Genomic DNA, 19,110 nt, shown 5'->3' on the forward strand with positions numbered 1-19,110 from the left:
TTTGCACTCCCCATCTCCCTTGATTTGTTAGATCCCCCATGCTACACAAGTAAAACTTATTTTTATTTATTTATTTTATTTTTATTTTATTTTTTGCAGACGGGCAGAAAAGAAAAAGGAGACCTGCTGAATTCAGCCATTGACAAGATGACCAAGAAGACCCGTGATCTTCGCAGGCAGGTGAGTCAATCTTCTGTCTGTTGCCTTCCTAGAAAATAAGAATGTGACTAAAACTATGTCCACTCTGCTGGTTAAAGGAAAATGACTCATTAAAGGTTCACTGTTACTTCTTTTATATACTGTTGTCTGATGCATCAAGTGATGCTTTTTTAGTTTTCCACACATGCATTTCCATTGGTACAACATAGACATCCAGGGAACTTTATATCCAGGCCTGGAAAAGTCATGGAAGTAAAAAGAAAAAAACGCAGGAAGTCATGGTTAATTGATGGACATTTCTTTAATCAATCAGTCTATTTTTTTTTTATTTTTATTTATTTATTTATTTGTGTGTGTGTGTGTGTGTGTGTTAGCTCAGTGTTCATTAAGCAATATCACGTACATAAGGGTGATACTAAATATCAACACTGTGAATTGGACCAAGACACAAGGTTGCAGGCAATCACAGCCATATTAAGTGCAACAGCATAATTTTGCTTATATACAACAGTTCTGAAAACAAGAAATGAATATGAAGTAATTTACAGTTTAGATGCAATATAGCTAGTTATTTTGTCCGTCTTGCTATTTAAACGAAAACAATTCCAAACAAAACCAAAACATGATCAGTCAGTCTGGAACCTGTCTGGAACATTTTGAACACATACATGTAGAATTGAAACAAACAGTGAAATGTTCCAGTTCTGTTATGCTAAATATCAGCACTATTAGAATCGCTTGTCCAATCAGATTAGTGGTCCAGATCTAAAATAGTCAGCTAGAAATTGCTGAATAAAATAAAATCTTTATCCAGTAATCACAGACAAATGGAAAATCCACGGAAATTCACTGGTCAAAATGTGTAAAGACAAAATGCCTTAAAAGTAACCATAATGCACACAGCGGATCTATTTGTTGTATTTTTACCTTGCATTTGAGAGGATAGGCCTTTTGAGAGCATTCTAGACTTAAATAACAACTCACATTGCTGAACATCTGACTGTTAAAGACACGTGTATAAGTGTCAGCGCATCAAACATCAGTATGTCTCTTAAAGAGCACCTATTATGGTTTTTAAACATGCCTATTTTTGTTTTAAAGGTCTCATACAATAGATTTTTATGCATCCAAGGTCAAAAAACACTTTAATTTGCTCATAATTTAAATTGCAGCATTACCTTTTTTTTCCCAGTGTCAAAAACAACTTGTTCAATGATCCGTTCTAAAGGATTCATTCTAAACTCCTCCTTTCAGAGAGCCTGCTCTGCTCTGATCGGTCAGATGTCCCAGTCTGTTGTGATTGGTCTACCGCTTAGTGTAGTGTTTGAGGGCGGGTCAAAGCTGTTCTCGAGCAGCCAATGAAGACCAGAGGCGGGTTTTTTGTTACCAAATTACGTAGGTTAGTACAGGAAGTAAGTCTGGAATTACTAACGACTCGTTTCAGGTGTTCAGAATCGGATCTTTCTTTTGGGAGTCAATAACTCCATTTGTCGTGCACCTTGATTTTTGAAACTTTGCAAACTTTTTTACATTCACAAACAGCTATATAACACACTACTTGAAAGGTAATATTTGAAAAACCATAATAGGTGCTCTTTAACTGAAGAAGATATATGCTCTTCACATCAGCAATCAGTGGAGCTTAAAAGCTCTTTTATACAAAGTTTTAGGTTGTACAGCACCAGACTTCAAAAAGGAGCCTAGAATTAAAGCCACAAGGTGTCGGATAGAGGGCCATTGCTATCAGACTGCATATAATTAACCGTCTGGAAGAGTTTAGGCTGTGAACTTCAGTAAAGAATAACTATTATTACATACAGGCTGAAGATTTTCACTGAATGAGAGCCTGAGGATCTCATTTCTGCCCCATTACTAGTTGCAGACAGGGTCCAAAATTAATACTCACCTAGCACCAAATGCAAGCAATTGGTTATGGCAAGTTAATAAAACAGAATTATCATTTGGCTGGGGACTTTATTAGGAACTGCAACATAACACATTGCTTAAATTGCATGCCTGACTCTAGCTTGTGGTTTTGTTTTGCTTTGCTTTGCTTTGCTTTGCTTTGCTTTGCTTTGCTTTGCTTTGTTTTGTTTTGTGTTTTGTGTTTTGCTTTGCTTTTTTTTTTTTGGTTTTTTTTTTTTTTTTTTTACTCTAGCTTATGTTTTTGTTTATTGTTTTGTTTTGTTTTGTTTTGTTTTGTTTTGTGCTTTGCTTTGTTTTTTGTTTTGTGCTTTGCTTTGTTTTTTGTTTTGTTTTTTGTTTTGTTTGACTCTAACTTGTTTTATTTTAATTTTTTGGTTTTGTTTGATTTAAGTGATTCAATTCTAATATTTTCAAAGACTCTACTAAAAGATCAGTGGCTATTGCACTTTTGTATTTTCTACATTCTTTTTAAAATTTTAACCACGGGTGCCTAAAGGTACAAATTGTCTACCAAAATGACCAAAATGATTACAAATAATGACAAAATGGCATTTGTAAAATTTATATTTCAAAATCCATCTTTTCAATGTATACATCATGGATATTACAATAATGTTAAATGATATTTAGTCTTATGTACAAGGAAAAAGCAGCTAAAGGATTCCATAGGAACAAAAATTGACTTTTAATAAAGATAATGCAAAATTCAGTTGCATGGCCAGTAAGAACTATTTATGGCTCTTAAATTTAACACAAAAGTTTATTTTGGACCCTAGTTTAAAGGATTAGTTCAATAAAAATAAAAATAAAAAAGGGCATTAATTACTTATCCTGATGTTGCTCCATACTCATATGGCTTTCTTTCTTCTGTAGAATATTATTTTTTCAGAAATATCCCTTTCTGGACAATATTTCTTTCTTTCTTTTTTTCTTTCTTTCTTTCTTGAAGGGAGGTAGGTAGGCAATGGCACAGGAAAATTTTAAATGGCACTTTATATCAAAAAGGTTTCAGACCCCTGCTGTACTTCATTTTATGATTATTTTAATGGTTTGACATTTACATGTATGCCTTTGGCAGACACTTTTATACAAAGCAACTTACAGAGCATTTAATTTATACATTTTATCAGTTTGTCTGTTTCCTAGGAATCGAACCCATGATCTTGCTACAGGTCCCTGCTTTGCAATGTAAATATCATAAAGTACAAACATACTTTAATATGGTGCCATACATGTTATTATAGACCAGGCATAAAACGCAACACCATATGTAACAGGGAACCCTGCTACCGTCTCTCTACCGACCAACTTTTAAGGTACAGGGGATTTTATACTATGTGTAACTTACAGAATTGATAAATGAATTATCTCATTGGGGCAGCTGGGCAATGTCCATCTTAACTTTGAAAAACGGCTAAACCTTATAATAATAATAAAATAATAATAACAAAATAAAAAAAATAAAAAAATGCTTACATACCTAGAATTTATACTATAGAACTGCTTGTCAAAACATTGGACAATTCTAATTTCTAAACTCTATTCTCCATATATATAAAATTCTGAAAAGAGAAAATTGCCTTTTTCCCCACATGGAATGCATGCACTAAATGTTCTTGAATCAAACCATCAGTCAGCACCAGTGAGAATGTTGCCTTCCAGTGCAACAGTACATGTGCACACATGACCCTCGTTAACTTCTGATTCATACAGAGGAAGAGGGGAAAATGACAGTGAGGAGTTTGTTATCTAAAGATGTCAGCTGTCAGAGTACATACAATCACAATGTTTACCCTTTCATTTGCAAGATTTCTCAGAATGCCCCAAAACATTGTTGTTTGTCTCTAGCTTGGCATATCCTTTATCGCATGCCAAACCAATGTGCCACAAGTCCCCCGTGCAGAAAATGATACGATGCTTGCAACCAATATGCTGCACCTTTTATCTGACTTCAGAAATGTGTTATTCTACCATGGTGAGGACTTTTATTTGACATCTATTGTTTTTACACAGAGCTAATGATTTTCTTTCCTCTAAAACCGTGTCTTAACCAGATGCAACAAGATTCCAGTGACCAGCAAACACTCTTTGTAAGCGCACTCTCTCACACTCCTAACACACTGCACAGTTGAAGGCCGTAAAACAGTTTTAGCCTTGTGTTTTAATGACTTTCGTGATGCTTCTCTTGACGCCAGTGGTGAAATCTGGCAAATCTGAGTTTAATATATATATGTAATGCAATCAGCTTTTTTTTTTCTCTTTCACATAAATGTGTCTGTAGATGACAGTAGATGCAAGGCCCATAAAATGCTATAGAGCGCAACAGCGCCCACCCGCTTTTTCAGCTGTCTGGGTTCCGTAAGTATTTTTCTCATTCATTTCTTCCATAGACTTTTCATAAAATCCTCCATTAAAGAGTTGTGAAGAAATTAATGGGAGTTTTACTTCTGGAACCAGAATGTTGTGCTCTAATTAAGCCATGTTTCAAATGGGAGTCTATGGCAGACACTGGTAACACTACTGTAGATTTCAAAGGAATAATAATCAATGTGCAGTGGCTCTAAGCATGTCACGGACATCTCTAGGAGTTTATGGGAACTTCAAATCTGATTGCCTATTGGGAGTATTTTTGTCCCACCTGGATGCACGGCTTCTCTACTGTACTGTATATTATGATTGGTCTCAAATGGGTGGAATTTGGCAACAAACTGCCAATTATTAAAATGGTGATATACATGATTGGCAGCATATGAAATGTAAATACTCTGCTGTGGAGCGCAAAGTGTTCTATGGCTAGTAGATACATGCATTTACAATCTGACATAATACATTTATTTCAGCTTTCATAATCCGATATTGTTGTAAAAACTGTTTTGTGCTTTGTGCCTGGTTAGATCATTCAAACCCTCAAAAAAACCTTTTGAATTTTACAGTACATTTTCACTAAAAAAACGTAATATGTTAATTAAGCCATTGTGTATTTGCTGGTCCCCACAACATTGGCAAAAACCAGACTATCTCACACACACTGTTTGCCCTCACTGAGAAAACACCCTCTTCACCCAGCATCACAGTAAATCCACAGAGAGTGCAACTAACGTGGAACGGTTGTTCGTTTTGAACGACCTCCTTTAATTATACACTTGGAGTTAAGGAGCGTGTTAGCGGGTGTATAAATCAGCCAGCGCAGAGGTTCGGAAGCAATTCATACACTCCTGCACGCATACATGCAACGTTCACCATTTACCCTCCACCCAGTTTGTCGGGTATCTCATAATTGGAAAACATCTTTTAAAATCATCCAACTCCCACCCCCTTCACCAAGACTGTAAATTTGAGGGCCATGTTTTCTGACTCAGCAGTCGTATATCACCACCCTCATTTCTCCTCATCTATACCCCTCCCCTACCCTAAACCCTGCGGCCATCTCGTTCCTCCATCTTCTGTCACGCGCTTCGCTGGACCAATATTTGGAAAGCTGTAAACTTCCCCTGACACATGTATAGTAGATACGTGTTGAATGAGAGCACAGGTTGTTTACAGATTTGCCGGGCCAAGCATTTGTAATCCTCTTAAGACATTTATTTCAGTATCTATCATGGTCTCAGGTGGAACAAAATATTTCCCAAAGGGAAAAGCAGGGGTTTTATTGTACAGTCAAGTGGTTTAAAGGAAATTAAAAGTGTTTGATAGTCCTGATTTACCCGCTCTCTCCCCCCAGTCTCATACTTGCTTGTTTTGATTATTAGTCGTGATTGCTTGTCTTGATTATCCAGTTACTTTGTAAACACAACTTTGTTTCCTGCCAGACTGATTAAAAAAAAACAAAAAAAAAACGTGTGCCTTTACTCCCGGAAGTTGTGAAAAGTTAGCCAATCAGATTAGTGCTTACTAGATCGAGAAAGTGATTTCCAGTTTTGTGTGCAGTATGCATCGGACGGTCATCAAAAAGACTGTAAGCAGTGTGTGAGCTGAGACTCTCCCTGGTACTTCCTCCGTTTCCTCGGCCTCGCTGCTGTTGGGCTCCATATGTTCCAGCAATCTGATAAACCACCTCTCACCTTAGAAACATGTCACTAGAATTTTCTGCACTGCAAAACAAATTATGTTTCAATTACTTTGATGGGTTTTGAGACTTGGAAGTAAAAGGAAAAAAAAGAGGGATCAAAGAGGATTCGGAGTGAATTGCGGACCAAGCTGTCGATGTATCCGATGCAAAATCCATGCACATATGTTGGATATGCTCATTACGTATTTTAATTTCAGGCAGCGATCAACAGGGCACAAGTTACCCTGCTGTGCTTGTGCTGTTGTTTACCAGGCCCCACCAAACTGTCGCCATAGGCTTTACAATGGCATAACGGCTCTGTTGCCTGATTCAATCAAAATGACTCACAAATTGTTATTGGGTTTTATAAGTTGATTGTGGGAAGATGATTCATATGAGCACTGAGGCGTTGAGGCACTAAGGGATTTTTGGGTTAACCGATGCACATGAGAAACTTGCCCATGCAGAATGCAAAACAACCTTCTCCATACGCCGTACTAGGAAAATCGTGATGTATGCATAATTTGCATCTATGGATCTGAGTAAATATATGTTCTGCTAATGGCACAGTGCGTGTTTGTGAGTGTGATTAAATGCGTTTGCCTCTCGCGGCACAGGCATTCTGAAAATATGAGATGTGAGCCTCTGTGATCTGCTCAGGGGTTTTCAGGGCCCTACGTCAAATGTATGGAGGCATCTGCATCTCATCAAATCAATCTCACCAGGGAACATACGAGTGTCTGTGGCAGTCAGCTTTGAGTTATTACTGTCTACCTGGCAAGAGAATATTCTACCCCGACCGGTGCAAATCAAGCAATAACACCAAATCCTACTCACGATCAGTGCGAGTGCAGACATTTCTAAGGAGAAACAAGACCGCATTTGATTTTTGGCTTGTCCTGAGTGCAAGGGCGTAGATTTTACTTGAACATTGGGGGTGGTATGAAGAATTTACGTTTCCATTGATCATGATATAAAAAAAATTTGGGGGGAGGGGGATTGTACTTGCTTGTTTTGATTATGGGGGGGGGGGTGTACCTCCCCCCATCCCCCCTGTAATCTACGCCCCTGACTGAGTGTTTAGCTCTGTCTTTGTTGTATTATATTTGCACTGATAGGGATAGTTCAACCAAAAATACATTTACCTTCATTCACCTTAATTTTCTTTCAAACTTGCATGACTTTCTTGCTTTCTTTTTCTGTGGTGCACAAAATGAGATGTTTAAAAGGTTGAAATAATGTTTACACTGCTCTCTTCCATACAAAGAAAGTGGATGGTGACCAGGTACTGTCAAGCTCCAAACAACACCAATGATCAAGTCTATTAATTTATGCATGATATTTCACACTGTAAATTTTTTTTGTCCATAATTTTAATGGTAAAATAATGTAAAAATGCTACTGTAAAAAAAAAAAAATTAAAATAAATAAAATAAAATAAAAATGTAGTTACCTTAAAATATACGTTAAAAAAAATCATATATTTAACAAGACAATAAATGTAATTTTATGGTAACATATTGTAAAAATAACTTTTTTTTTTTTTTTTAGATGTAGAAGTATAATTTTACCATATAATTAATGGTAAAAAATGTACAGTATATTATGGTTAACAAGATAATGCTATTTTAAATTACCGTGAAAAACAATAATTGGTTCCCTGCATGACCCATTATATTTAATTATATTTTATGGGAATAGTTATGTTTCTTCTTATATGAATTTCAGTTATGTATATTGAAGTCAAGTCAAGTCATTTTGTATAGGGCCTTTCACATCACACATCGTTTCAAAGCAGCTTTACAGAAAACCATGCATTAACAGAAAACGAAACTGTAATATCAATAAAGTCTTAGTCATCATTATGTAGTTTGATTAAATACGATTGTGAATTGTGTATAATAATAAATAATTAAATAATAATTGTATTTAGAAACCCAGTAAGCCAAAGGCGACTGTGGCATGGAACACAAAACTCCATAAGATGTTGGTTAATGGAGGAAAATAAACTTGGGAGAAACCAGGCTCACTGTGGGGCCAGTTCCAATATAATGCCAAAATTAATTGTGTAGTGCAAGTCATGGTTTAAAATTATTAAACTAAGTAAGTGTTAAGAGCCAGTGTTTAAACAAAGATTTTGTAAGAACTGTAAGATTAATGACTAATGTCTTTGAAGTTCATCCTGGATTAACTGCAGAAGTTCACATAGATGCATTGTCCTTTGTTAGTTGGCTGATGAAGGCTTTTGTGGGCAAATAATTGAAAGTCTATTTATTCCATTTTAAGAGTGTAGTCCATCAATAGACCAGGGTGATGCAGGCATAGATCAGTGAGGTGCTTCACAGTTCAACCAGCCGGTAATTTTGGTGAGGTCTAAGTCCAAGGTTCAGGCAATGGCATATGAAGTATCCCATGATTTATGGTTGGAGTTGGAATCAGTTCAACCTCTCTAGTCCATCGTAATAGACTGAAGTGATGTCTGGCTGGCACAGGCTGCATTTAGTCGTCATCACTCAGAGACACGTAGCAGTGTAGTCTGACACCAAGCAGGAATGGAGCTGGATCCAGTCAGTTCTGGTGACCTCGGGATATGAATCACAAGGTTGAGACATGGAAACAAATAGAATAATATTAGTGTCGATGCCATTCAGTTTTTTGAAGAGTTATAGATCATGGTCAATGTTTGTGGTTCCGGCAGAACTAACTGAAGCAGCCTAATTGTGAGGTGAAGAATAAATTAGGTGTATGCCTGGCTAAATAGATGAGTATTTAGTCTAGACTTAAACTCAGTGAGTGTCTGCATCCCAAACAATGTTTGGGAGACTATTCCATAGTTTAGGAGCCAAACAGGAAAAGGATCTACCTCCTTTTGTGGATTTTGATACTCTAGGAACTATTAACAGGCCAGAAGTTTGCGATCGTAATGAAAGTGATGGAATATAGCATGGTAGAAGGTCACTTAAGTACTGTGGAGCTAAACCATTTAAAGCTTTGTACGTAGTTAACAGAATTTTACAATTAATACGAAACTTAACAGGTAGCCAACGTAACACCAATAAAATGGGACTTATATGATCATACTGCTTGGTTCTAGTCCGCACTCTGGCTTCTGCATTTTGAACCAATTGAAGTTTATTTATTGAACTTGCTGGACACCCTCCTAGTAATGCATTATAATAATCTAGTCTTGAGGTCATGAACGCATGAATTGAGTTTTTCGACATTAGCAACAGAGCGCATGTGTCGTAACTTAGCAATATTTCTTTGGAAGAATGCTGTTCTACAAACATTGGAAATTTGATTTTCAAAGGACAGACTGGTATAAAATATAACACCTAAGTTATTCACTGTTGAAGACAATGTAACAGTACATCCATCAATAGTCAAATAGTATTTTAGCAGCTTATTTTTTAGAGGTTTTTGGTCCAATAATTAGTACCTCTGTTTTGTCGGAATTGAGTAGAAGGAAATTTCTGGCCATCCAATCTTTGATTTCATTTATACACTCTGCTAATTTGGAGAATTGTGAAATTTCATTGGGTTTCGAATAAATATAAAGTTGGGTATCGTTGGCATAAGAGTGGAAACTTATTCCACGATTCCTGATAATATGTCCCAGGGGAAGCTCATATAAGGAGAAAAGCAGAGGCCCTAAAATTGACACCATACTTAACTTTTGTTTAATTTGACAATTCCTCGTTTACATAGACAAAGTGGTAGCGGTATGCTAAATAGGACCTAAACCATGCTAATGCAAGTCCACAAATGCCAACATAATTCTCTAGCCTATTCAAGAGAATGTCATGATCTATCGTGTCAAAGGCAGCACTAAGACCTAAAAGCACTAGAAGAGAAATGTAGCCGCGATCAGATGATAGGAGCAAGTCATTTGTAACTCTGATAAGTGAAGACTCTGTACTGTGGTGGGGCCTAAATCCTGACTGAAATTGTTCATATATACTATTTCTGTGTAGAAATGAACATAGTTGGGAGGACACTACCTTTTCTAGTATTTTCGTATCATTACATAAACGGGAGATTTGAAATCGGTCTATAATTAGCCAGTTCTCCAGGATCAAGTTGTGGTTTCTTAATAAGCATTTTGATAACTGCCATTTTAAAATTTCTTGGGACATGTCCTAAGGATAGCAAGGAGTTAATAATATTAAGAAGAGGTTCTGAGATTCCAGGGAATACCTCTTTTAAGAGCTTAGTTGGTATTGGATCTAACATACATGTTGTGGCTTTTGATGTTTCGATAAGTTTTGTTAGCTCTTCATGACCTCGAAGTATTGAAGTTGTACGTGAGTAAAATTATGAGACACTGTTTTCTGAGGTACTGTGACAGATGTTTGCATAATTCTAGTTTTATTTCTGATTATTTCAATTTTATCAGTAAATAAATTCATGAAGTCATTACTATTGGGCTGCGACGGACTATCTGGTTCAGCTGAGGCTTTATTCCTAACCAATTTAGCCACAGTACTGAATAAACACCTAGGATTGTTTTGGTTATTTTCTGAGTTTGCTAAAATATGCTGACCTGGCAGCTTTTAGTGCTTGTTTGTAGCTACAGACACTGTCCTTGCATGTAGCATGAAATATTCTTCCACTTGCGTTCTATTTTCCGAGCTACTCTCTTGAGAGCATGAGTGTGATTGTAACATGGTGTGGGGCTTTTTTCTTTAATTTTCTTTAATCGAAGGGGGCCAACACTATCAAAAGTGCTAGATAAGACTGTATTTATATTTTCTGTTATTTCATCAAGTTCTTCTAGACTTTGGGGCTTACTGAGTGTATGAGATAGATCTGGAAGATAATTAGTGAAGCTATCTTTAGTGGTCGAATATAATTCTACCTGAATGATAGCATGGTGTAGATTGAGTAACATTAGCTGATTGCAGCATACAAGAGATGAGGTAATGATCTGAGATGTCATCGCTCTGCGGTAGAATGTTTATAGTATCAACATCAACTCCATATGACAGAATTAAATCTACTATATGATTATGGCGATGAGTTGGACCTGTCACATTTTGACTGACTCCAAGTGAGTTGAGAATATCAATAAATGCTAATCTCAATTTGTCATTTTCATTATCTTTGTGAATGTCTAAGTCACCAACAATTAAAGCTCTATCTACAGTAACTAACTAATTTGCAAATTCACCAAGGAAATCAGAATAAGGCCCGGGTGATCTATATACTGTAGCAAGGGCAAAAGACAACAGAGTTATATTTATTTATATCTGACGGTGTCACATTAAGCATTATTAGTTCAAAATACTTAAACTTATATCCTGTCCTCTGAGTAACACCAAAAACGTCACTGTAAATTGTAGCAACTCCTCCTCCTCAACCCTTCAGATGAGGCTCATCTTTATAACAATAACCTGGGGGAGTAGATTCATTTAAACTGATATATTCATCCGGTTTAAGCCAGGTTTCATTCAAACAGAGCACATCCAAACTATGATCTGTAATAATTTCATTTACAATTAGTGCTTTGGTTGAAAGATTATTATGTTTAGTAGCCCTACCTTTATATGATGTTTATCTTATTTTTTTTATTTTTTTTTTGTATTAATTTCTTTTCTTTTTTTTATTAAATTTTTTTTCAAGTTTGATCTTAATCAAATTTTTTCTAGATGATTTAGTGGGGGTTATGTGTTTGGCAGTTTGGGGAACAGACACAGTCTCTATATGATATCTAGATGATACAGTCACTATGTGTTGTAGTTTATTTGACCTGTGTGACGTCTCAAGGCAGCTAGCAGATGTTCGGATTAGCCAGTTTGTCTGCTTCCTGACCTGGGCCCCGGTTAGTCAAATACTATCACTATTAAGACTATGAGCCAAATTACTAGAGAGGAGAGCGGCACCTTCACTGGAGGGATGTAGTCTGTCTCTCTTTAGCAGGTCAGGTCTACCCCAAAAACTCTTCCAATTGTCTGTAAATCCTATGCTATTCTCCGGACACCACTCAGACATCCAGCCGTTCAGTGATACTAATCTACTATAAACCTTGTCACTATGACAGGCAGAGAGGGGGCCTGAGCATATTACAGTGCCTGACATTGTTTTTGCAAGTCCTCACACCTCTTTAACATTATCTTTAGTGATCTCCGACTGGCGAAGCTGGACATCTTTAGTGCCAACATGAATAACAATTTTAGAAAATCTACATTTAGCATTAGCCAGCACTTGTAAATTTTATTTGATGTCAGACGCCTGAGCCCCCTAAATGCATTTAACAATGGTGGCTGGAGTCTCTATTTCCACGTTCCTTACAATAGAGTCACCAATAACAAGGGCACTTAAATTGGTTGCAGCTGGCGCCTAGCTTGAGACTGTGTTTGTAGCCTGCTAGCTTTTTTTTTTTTTTAGCATCACTTATCTATCTCTTTTCAGCATTTAATCTTTAATATCATCATGGTTACTTGTGTAACCTCCGTTCCCTGATGGAGGGAACGAGACATTGTGTCGATGTAGTGACACTAGGGGTCACTCTTGGGAGCCCGAGACACCTCTGGTCTTTGATAAAAGGCCAATGAAAATTGGCGAGTGGTATTTGCATGCCACTCCCCCGGACATACGGGTATAAATGGAGCTGGTATGCAACCACTCATTCAGATTTTCTCTTCGGAGCCGAACGGTCATGCTCACTGAGCTGAATACTACTGTTCATTCACATCTGCTGGATCTGATGGCGCATTTCAGCAGCTTCTCCCTCCTCTGTACTGGTGCACTGCAGAGAACGCCCCTGGGCGCTTCGGCAGAAAAACTAGAGAGTATATTTTCTGAAAGAGCTTTTTTCCCCTCTAAAAGAGTATATATTTCTCTAAAAGGGCGCACACACGGAACGTCTTTTTAAAGACGCGTCTTTTTAAAGATGCCTTTCCGATTGTGTGTTATTCCTGGTTGCGGTCATTATCTCTGAACTTCGGATGGTCATGATCGCTGTCTTTCGTGTCTGGGCGTGACCCACATGGAGGCAGCATTTGTGAATGGTTCATGTTCTCACTGCGAGAACATCGTAAGAAAGCAAGCTACCCCAGCGGCTCCCCACCTCGGTCCTTCTACCTACGGGTATGAGGCCAGCGCGGCTAGCACTGGGGGCGATTTGGGGACCCCAATGGGATCTTCTCCGCCGGGTATCCCCCCGCGGACCCCCTATTCCCCAGCACGCTCGTCTGCCCCAATTGGGCTTCCGGATGAGTTCGCCGGCTCGTCTCATGGCGAGTCTGGCTTCTTGTTCGGAGCCCGTGAAGATGATGAGCTCTCAAGCGCAGCATTGGAGAGCGGGCTTGTCCAGTCGGATGCAGAAGCCTCAGCTGGGCTTCCCCCTTCGGGGACGATTGCCCAGTCACAGGCCGATGCCGAAATGACAGACATGCTTTCCCAGGTGGCCGCGAGGGTCGGGTTAGAGTGGAACCCTCCACTCTCCCCTGAACCCTCGCGGCTTGATGATTGGTTTCTGGGCTCGCGGCGCCGCTCAAAGCAGCCACAACCCGCTCCAGTGCCATTCTTCCCGGAAGTGCATGAGGAGCTGATGAATTCGTGGGAGGCACCTTTTACTGCCCGGCCCCGACTCCGCAGTTCCCCCGCTCTCACTACCCTCGATGGCGGGGCAGCCAAGAGCTATACGGCAATTCCCCCGGTGGATAAGGCGCTCGCGATGCACCTATGCCCGCAGAGCGCCGCCACCTGGCACAGATGCCCTAAGCTCCCGTCCAAGCCCTGTAGGCTCATGTCATCCCTGATGGCTACAGCCTACAGTGCTGCCGGACAAGTTGCCTCTGCCCTGCACGCCATGGCTCTCCTGAAGGTCCACCAAGCCAAGGCGCTGAAAGAACTGCACGAGGGTAGTTCCACCCCAGATTTGATGCAGGAACTGCCCTCGGCGACCGACCTCGCTCTCCGGGCGACGAAGGTCACGGCGCGGTCTCTCGGGTGGACGATGGCCACACTAGTGGTCCAAGAGCGCCACCTTTGGCTCAACCTGGTCGAGATTGGCGAGGCCGACAAGAAACGCTTCCTTGCTGCCCCCATTTCCCAGGCTGGCCTATTCAGCGACACCGTCGAGGACTTTGCCCAGCAGTTCTTGGCGGTGAAGCAGTAGACGGAGGCAATCCGGCACATCCTGCCCCGGCGCAGCTCAAGATCCTGCACCCCGTCTGCTCGTCACCAAGGGCGTCCCCCTGTGGTGACTGCACCGGCTCCGCCGCAGCCCGCCCCTTTGGCCCGGCCCCGGCGTGGAGCCCACCGCAGGAAGCTGACGCCACCCGTCTCACAGCTGGCACCGAAGAACCCATGGAGGTCCTTGAAGCGCCCCTGAGATGGGCAACGCAGGGGCAAGGGAACCCATTCGTGTGGAGCTGGAAAGAAGACCACTCCATCCCCCGGTAGAGGGCCAGGTGGAAAATCTTTTGTTGCCTTTTTGTTTGATTTCCCAAGTGGCTGTGGTACCCAACAGTTCAGCAAAAGAGCGGCTTCCTTCCTACCTGGGTCACATACCCGGTGTGTATGGTCATCACAACGACTACCGTCCACGGGCTTTTTCTTGCAGGATTGGCGCTCCAGCGGTGGCCTTTCCACCCCTGAGCGCCCAGCTGTGGTACACAGCTGCCCCCGATGTGGCAGTTTCTACGGGTTGTAAGGACAGGCCTCTTCCTCCCCCGTCCCAGACTGTTCCGGGGGTGGTCATAAGGAGCCAGGTAAGTGCTTCGATGTCCCTAGACTCGGCTACGCAATTCAGTTCGCCAGGCGCCCACCCAGGTTCAGCGGTGTTCACTTCACCTTGGTCAAGGGGCGAAAACGCTGCCACCCTGCATGCAGAGATCACTACCCTCCTACGGAAGGATGCGATAGAACCTATCCCTCCAGCCGAGATGAAGAAAGGGTTTTACAGCCCCTACTTCAACGTACCAAAAAAAGGCGGTGGGTTGCGGCCAATCTTGGACCTGCGAGTACTGAACCGGGCTTTACACAGACTCCCATTCAAGATGCTGACGTAAAAACGCATTCTGGCGAGTGTCCGGCATCAAGATTGGTTCGCGGCGGTAGACCTGAAGGATGCGTACTTCCACGTCTCGATCCTTCCTTGACACAGACCCTTCCTGCGGTTCACGTTCGAGGGTCAGGCGTATCAAGTCCTCCCTTTCGGCCTGTTCCTGTCTCCTCGCATCTTTACGAATATTGCAGAGGCAGCCCTTGCCCTGTTAAGGGAGGTGGGCATTTGCATTCTCAACTATCTCGACAACTGGCTAATCCTAGCTCACTCTCGAGACATGTTGTGCGCACACAGGGACCTGGTGCTCTCACACCTCAGCCGACTAGGGCTTCGGGTCAACTGGGAAAAGAGCAAGCTCCTCCCGGTTCAGAGCATCTCTTTTCTTGGATTGGATTTGGACTCAGTCTCCTTGACGGCGCATCTTACGAACGAGCGTGCCCAGTCGGTGCTGGTCTGTTTGAAGGCGTTCAAACAGAGAACAGCGGTTCCACTGAAACTGTTTCAGAGGCTCCTGTGGCATATGGCATCCTCGGCGGTGGCCACCCCACTCAGGTTGATGCATATGAGGCCGCTTCAGCACTGGCTCCAGACTCGAGTCCCGAGATGGGCATGGCACCACGGGACACATCGCGTGGCCATCACACCGGTCTGTCACCGTCTTTTCAGCCCTTGGACCGACCACTCGTTTCTACGAGCAGGTGTTCCTTTAGAACTGGTCTCCAGGCGCGTTGTGGTCACGACAGATGCCTCCAAAACAGGCTGGGGCGCTGTTTGCAATGGGCACACAGCAGGTGGCCTCTGGACAGGCCCGCAACTGCATTGGCACATCAACTGCCTCGAGTTGTTGACAATTCTGCTCGCCCTGCGGAGGTTCCGGCCATTGATCCAGGGCAAGCACGTGTTAGTTCGGACAGACATCATGGCAACGGTAGCATATGTCAACCGCCAAGACAGTCTGCTTGCTCGTTGTATGTCACAACTCGCCCTGCCGTCTCCTCTTCTGGAGTCAGCAGCACTTCAAGTCGCTGCGAGCCACTCACATCCCGGGCAACCTCAACACTACAGCGGACGCGCTGTCACGGCAGTTTACCCTCAGGGGAGAGTGGAGACTCCACCCTCAGGTGGTCCAGCTGATTTGGAGTCGATTCGGACGGGCACAGGTGGACCTGTTCGCCTCTCAATAATTCTCCCACTGCCCGCTCTGGTATGCCCTCAGCAAGGCTCCCCTTGGCATAGATGCGCTGGCACACAGCTGGCCCCCTGGCCTACGCAAATATGCATTTCCCCCAGTGAGCCTGCTTGCACAGACCTTTTGCAAGGTCAGGGAGGACGAGGAGCAGGTCGTCCTGGTAGCACCCTACTGGCCCACCCAGACGTGGTTCTCGGACCTCACACTCCTCGTGACAGCTCCCCCCTGGCTAATTCCCCTGAGGAAGGACCTTCTTTCTCAGGGATGGGGCACCCAGACCTCTGGAATCTCCATGTCTGGCCCCTGGACGGGACGCGGAAGACCTAAGCGGTCTACCACCCGCGGTGGTAGACACGATCACTCAGGCTAGGGCCCCCCCTACGAGGTGCCTGTATGCCTTTAAGTGGGGTCTGTTCACTAAGTGGTGTTCTCACCGACGCGAAGACCCCCAGAGATGCGCAGTCGGATCGGTGCTTTCCTTCCTGCAGGAGAGGCTGGAAGGGAGGCTGTCCCCTTCCACTTTGAAGGTGTACGTTGCCGCCATAGCAGCACACCATGATGCAGTCGATGGTAAGTCCTTAGGGAAGCACGACCTGATCATCAGGTTCCTAAGAGGTGCCAGGAGGCTGAATCCCTCCAGACTGCACCTCGTTCCCTCATGGGACCTCTCCATAGTTCTTCAAGGTCTTCAGAGAGCCCCCTTTGAGCCTTTGCAGTCAGCTGAGCTTAAGGCACTCTTCTTGAAGACTGCCCTCCTGACTGCGCTCACTTCCATCAAGAGGGTAGGTGACCTGCAAGCATTCTCTGTCAGCGAAATGTGCCTGGAGTTCGGTCCGGGTTACTCTCACGTGATCCTGAGACCCCGACCGGGCTATGTGCCCAAGGTTCCAACCACCCGTTTTAGGGACGAGGTGGTGAACCTGCAAGCGCTGCCCAAGAGGAGGCAGACCCAACCCTGTTGTTGCTGTGTCCGGTGCGCGCTTTATGCATCTATTTGGATCGCACGCAGAGCTTTAGAATCTCTGGGCAGCTCTTTGTCTGCTTTGGTGCACAGCGGAAAGGAAGCACTGTCTCCAAGCAGAGGATCGCCCACTGGCTCATTGACGCCATAACTATGGCATATCTCGCCCAGGTAGGGCTACGAGCCCATTCTACCAGAGGTGTAGTGGCTTCCTGGGCCAGAGGTGCTTCTCTAACAGACATTTGCAGAGCAGCAGGCTGGGCAACACCCAACATCTTTGCAAGGTTCTACAACCTCTGGGTGGAACCGGTTTCGTCCCAGGTAGTGGCACGCAACACAAGCGGATAAGCCCGGGATAGCTGGCCAGGTGTATCGCTTGCACATAGCGCCTTCCACCTCCCTTGGAGCTGAAGACGTGCACCATTAATTCCCAGTAGTGTTCACAAACTTTGTTCCCTGGTTGACTTCCTCCAAGCCCTGTGGCAGTCGAGTTTTCGGAGAGACTCGCTGCCGGCCCAGTACGCGTGCTAATTAGAGTCCTGTTCTGGGGTAGGTGCTCCGCATGTGGCGGTTCCCTGTAAGGCTAAGCCCATGCGATATATATCTTCCGCTAGTTCATTTCCCTGTTGGCAAACTGCGTCTTCCTTGGGCAGAGCCCCTCTGCCCCAGTTTCCATGTTTGTAGTAATTCCTCCCCCATTGGGCAGGATCTACCTTGAAGATTCTCCACATGGTTGGAAAGACCATGTGACGTATACTTCTACTTAAATATCCCCCCCTCTCTTTGGGCGAGGTGTGGTCTCCATGGTGTCTTGCCCTTGGGAGGGACCTGGCGGCCCAGTCGGATAATCCCCCTTCTTTTTTACGGAGTGGAAGAAAAAGAAGAGGCCTATGTTGGGGGAGGTTACGTGTCAACCTGGTGTGCTGGCTATGAGGCACACAGTAGTCTGTCCACCACACACCGCCAGTTCACGTAACACAGTTCAGCCAATTGTGGCGTTTCGTATAGGGACCCCTAGTGTCACTACATCGACACAACGTCGAGTGAGTGACAGATAGGGAACGTCATGGTTACTTGTGTAAACTCCTTTCCCTGATGGAGGGAACGAGACGTTGTGTCCCTCCTGCCACAATGCTGAACTACCCGCTGAAATGGCCGGACCTTTTATCGGCTCCTCAGCATAAAACCTGAATGAGTGGTTGCATACCAGCTCCTTTTAAACCTGTATGTCCAGGGGAGTGGCATGCAAATACCACTCGCCAATTTTCATTGGCCTTTTATCAAAGACCAGAGGTGTCTCGGGCTCCCAAGAGTGACCCCTAGTGTCACTACATCGACACAACGTCTCGTTCCCTCCATCAGGGAACGAAAGTTACACAAGTAACCGTGATGATATTAAAGAATAAATGCTGAAAAGAGATAGATAAGCGATGCTAAAAAAAAAAAAAGCTAGCAGGCTACAAACACAGTCTCAAGCTAGGCGCCAGCTGCAACCAATTTAAGTGTTGTGTGTTATATTTTATGTAGTTTAGTTAATGTTTATTGCATTATTTTTAATAATGTTAACATCAAAATGATATACCATAAAGCCTGAAGCATGGTCACTGTATTTTTTATGGTAAATATCTGTTTTTTTTTTGTTGTTGTTTTTTTTTTTTTTTTAAAGTGCAAATCTTCTAAAGCCATATGATAGATTTGCAAATGGAACAGATTGACATTTAAGTTGTTTTCACTGACAATGTTTGACAGGCATTGTCACTATTTACTTTCATTTTATTGAAAAGAGTAAAATGGATATTCTACTATTAATGGCT

At 42.7% G+C, this 19,110-nt stretch overlaps 1 protein-coding gene across 2 annotated transcripts in view; it reads left to right on the top strand.

Moving 5' to 3' along the window:
* LOC127444421 (catenin alpha-2-like) overlaps window positions 1-19,110 on the top strand; it is a 786,240-nt gene that overhangs the window by 604,436 nt on the left and 162,694 nt on the right. For both annotated transcript variants that reach the window (XM_051703784.1, XM_051703785.1), the window contains exon 8: window positions 100-180. In XM_051703784.1, the coding sequence (XP_051559744.1) occupies window positions 100-180 (81 nt within the window). The remainder of the gene's footprint in view (window positions 1-99; window positions 181-19,110) is intronic.

This window comes from Myxocyprinus asiaticus, chromosome 7, assembly GCF_019703515.2.
Source record: "Myxocyprinus asiaticus isolate MX2 ecotype Aquarium Trade chromosome 7, UBuf_Myxa_2, whole genome shotgun sequence".
Lineage (NCBI taxonomy): Eukaryota > Metazoa > Chordata > Actinopteri > Cypriniformes > Catostomidae > Myxocyprinus > Myxocyprinus asiaticus.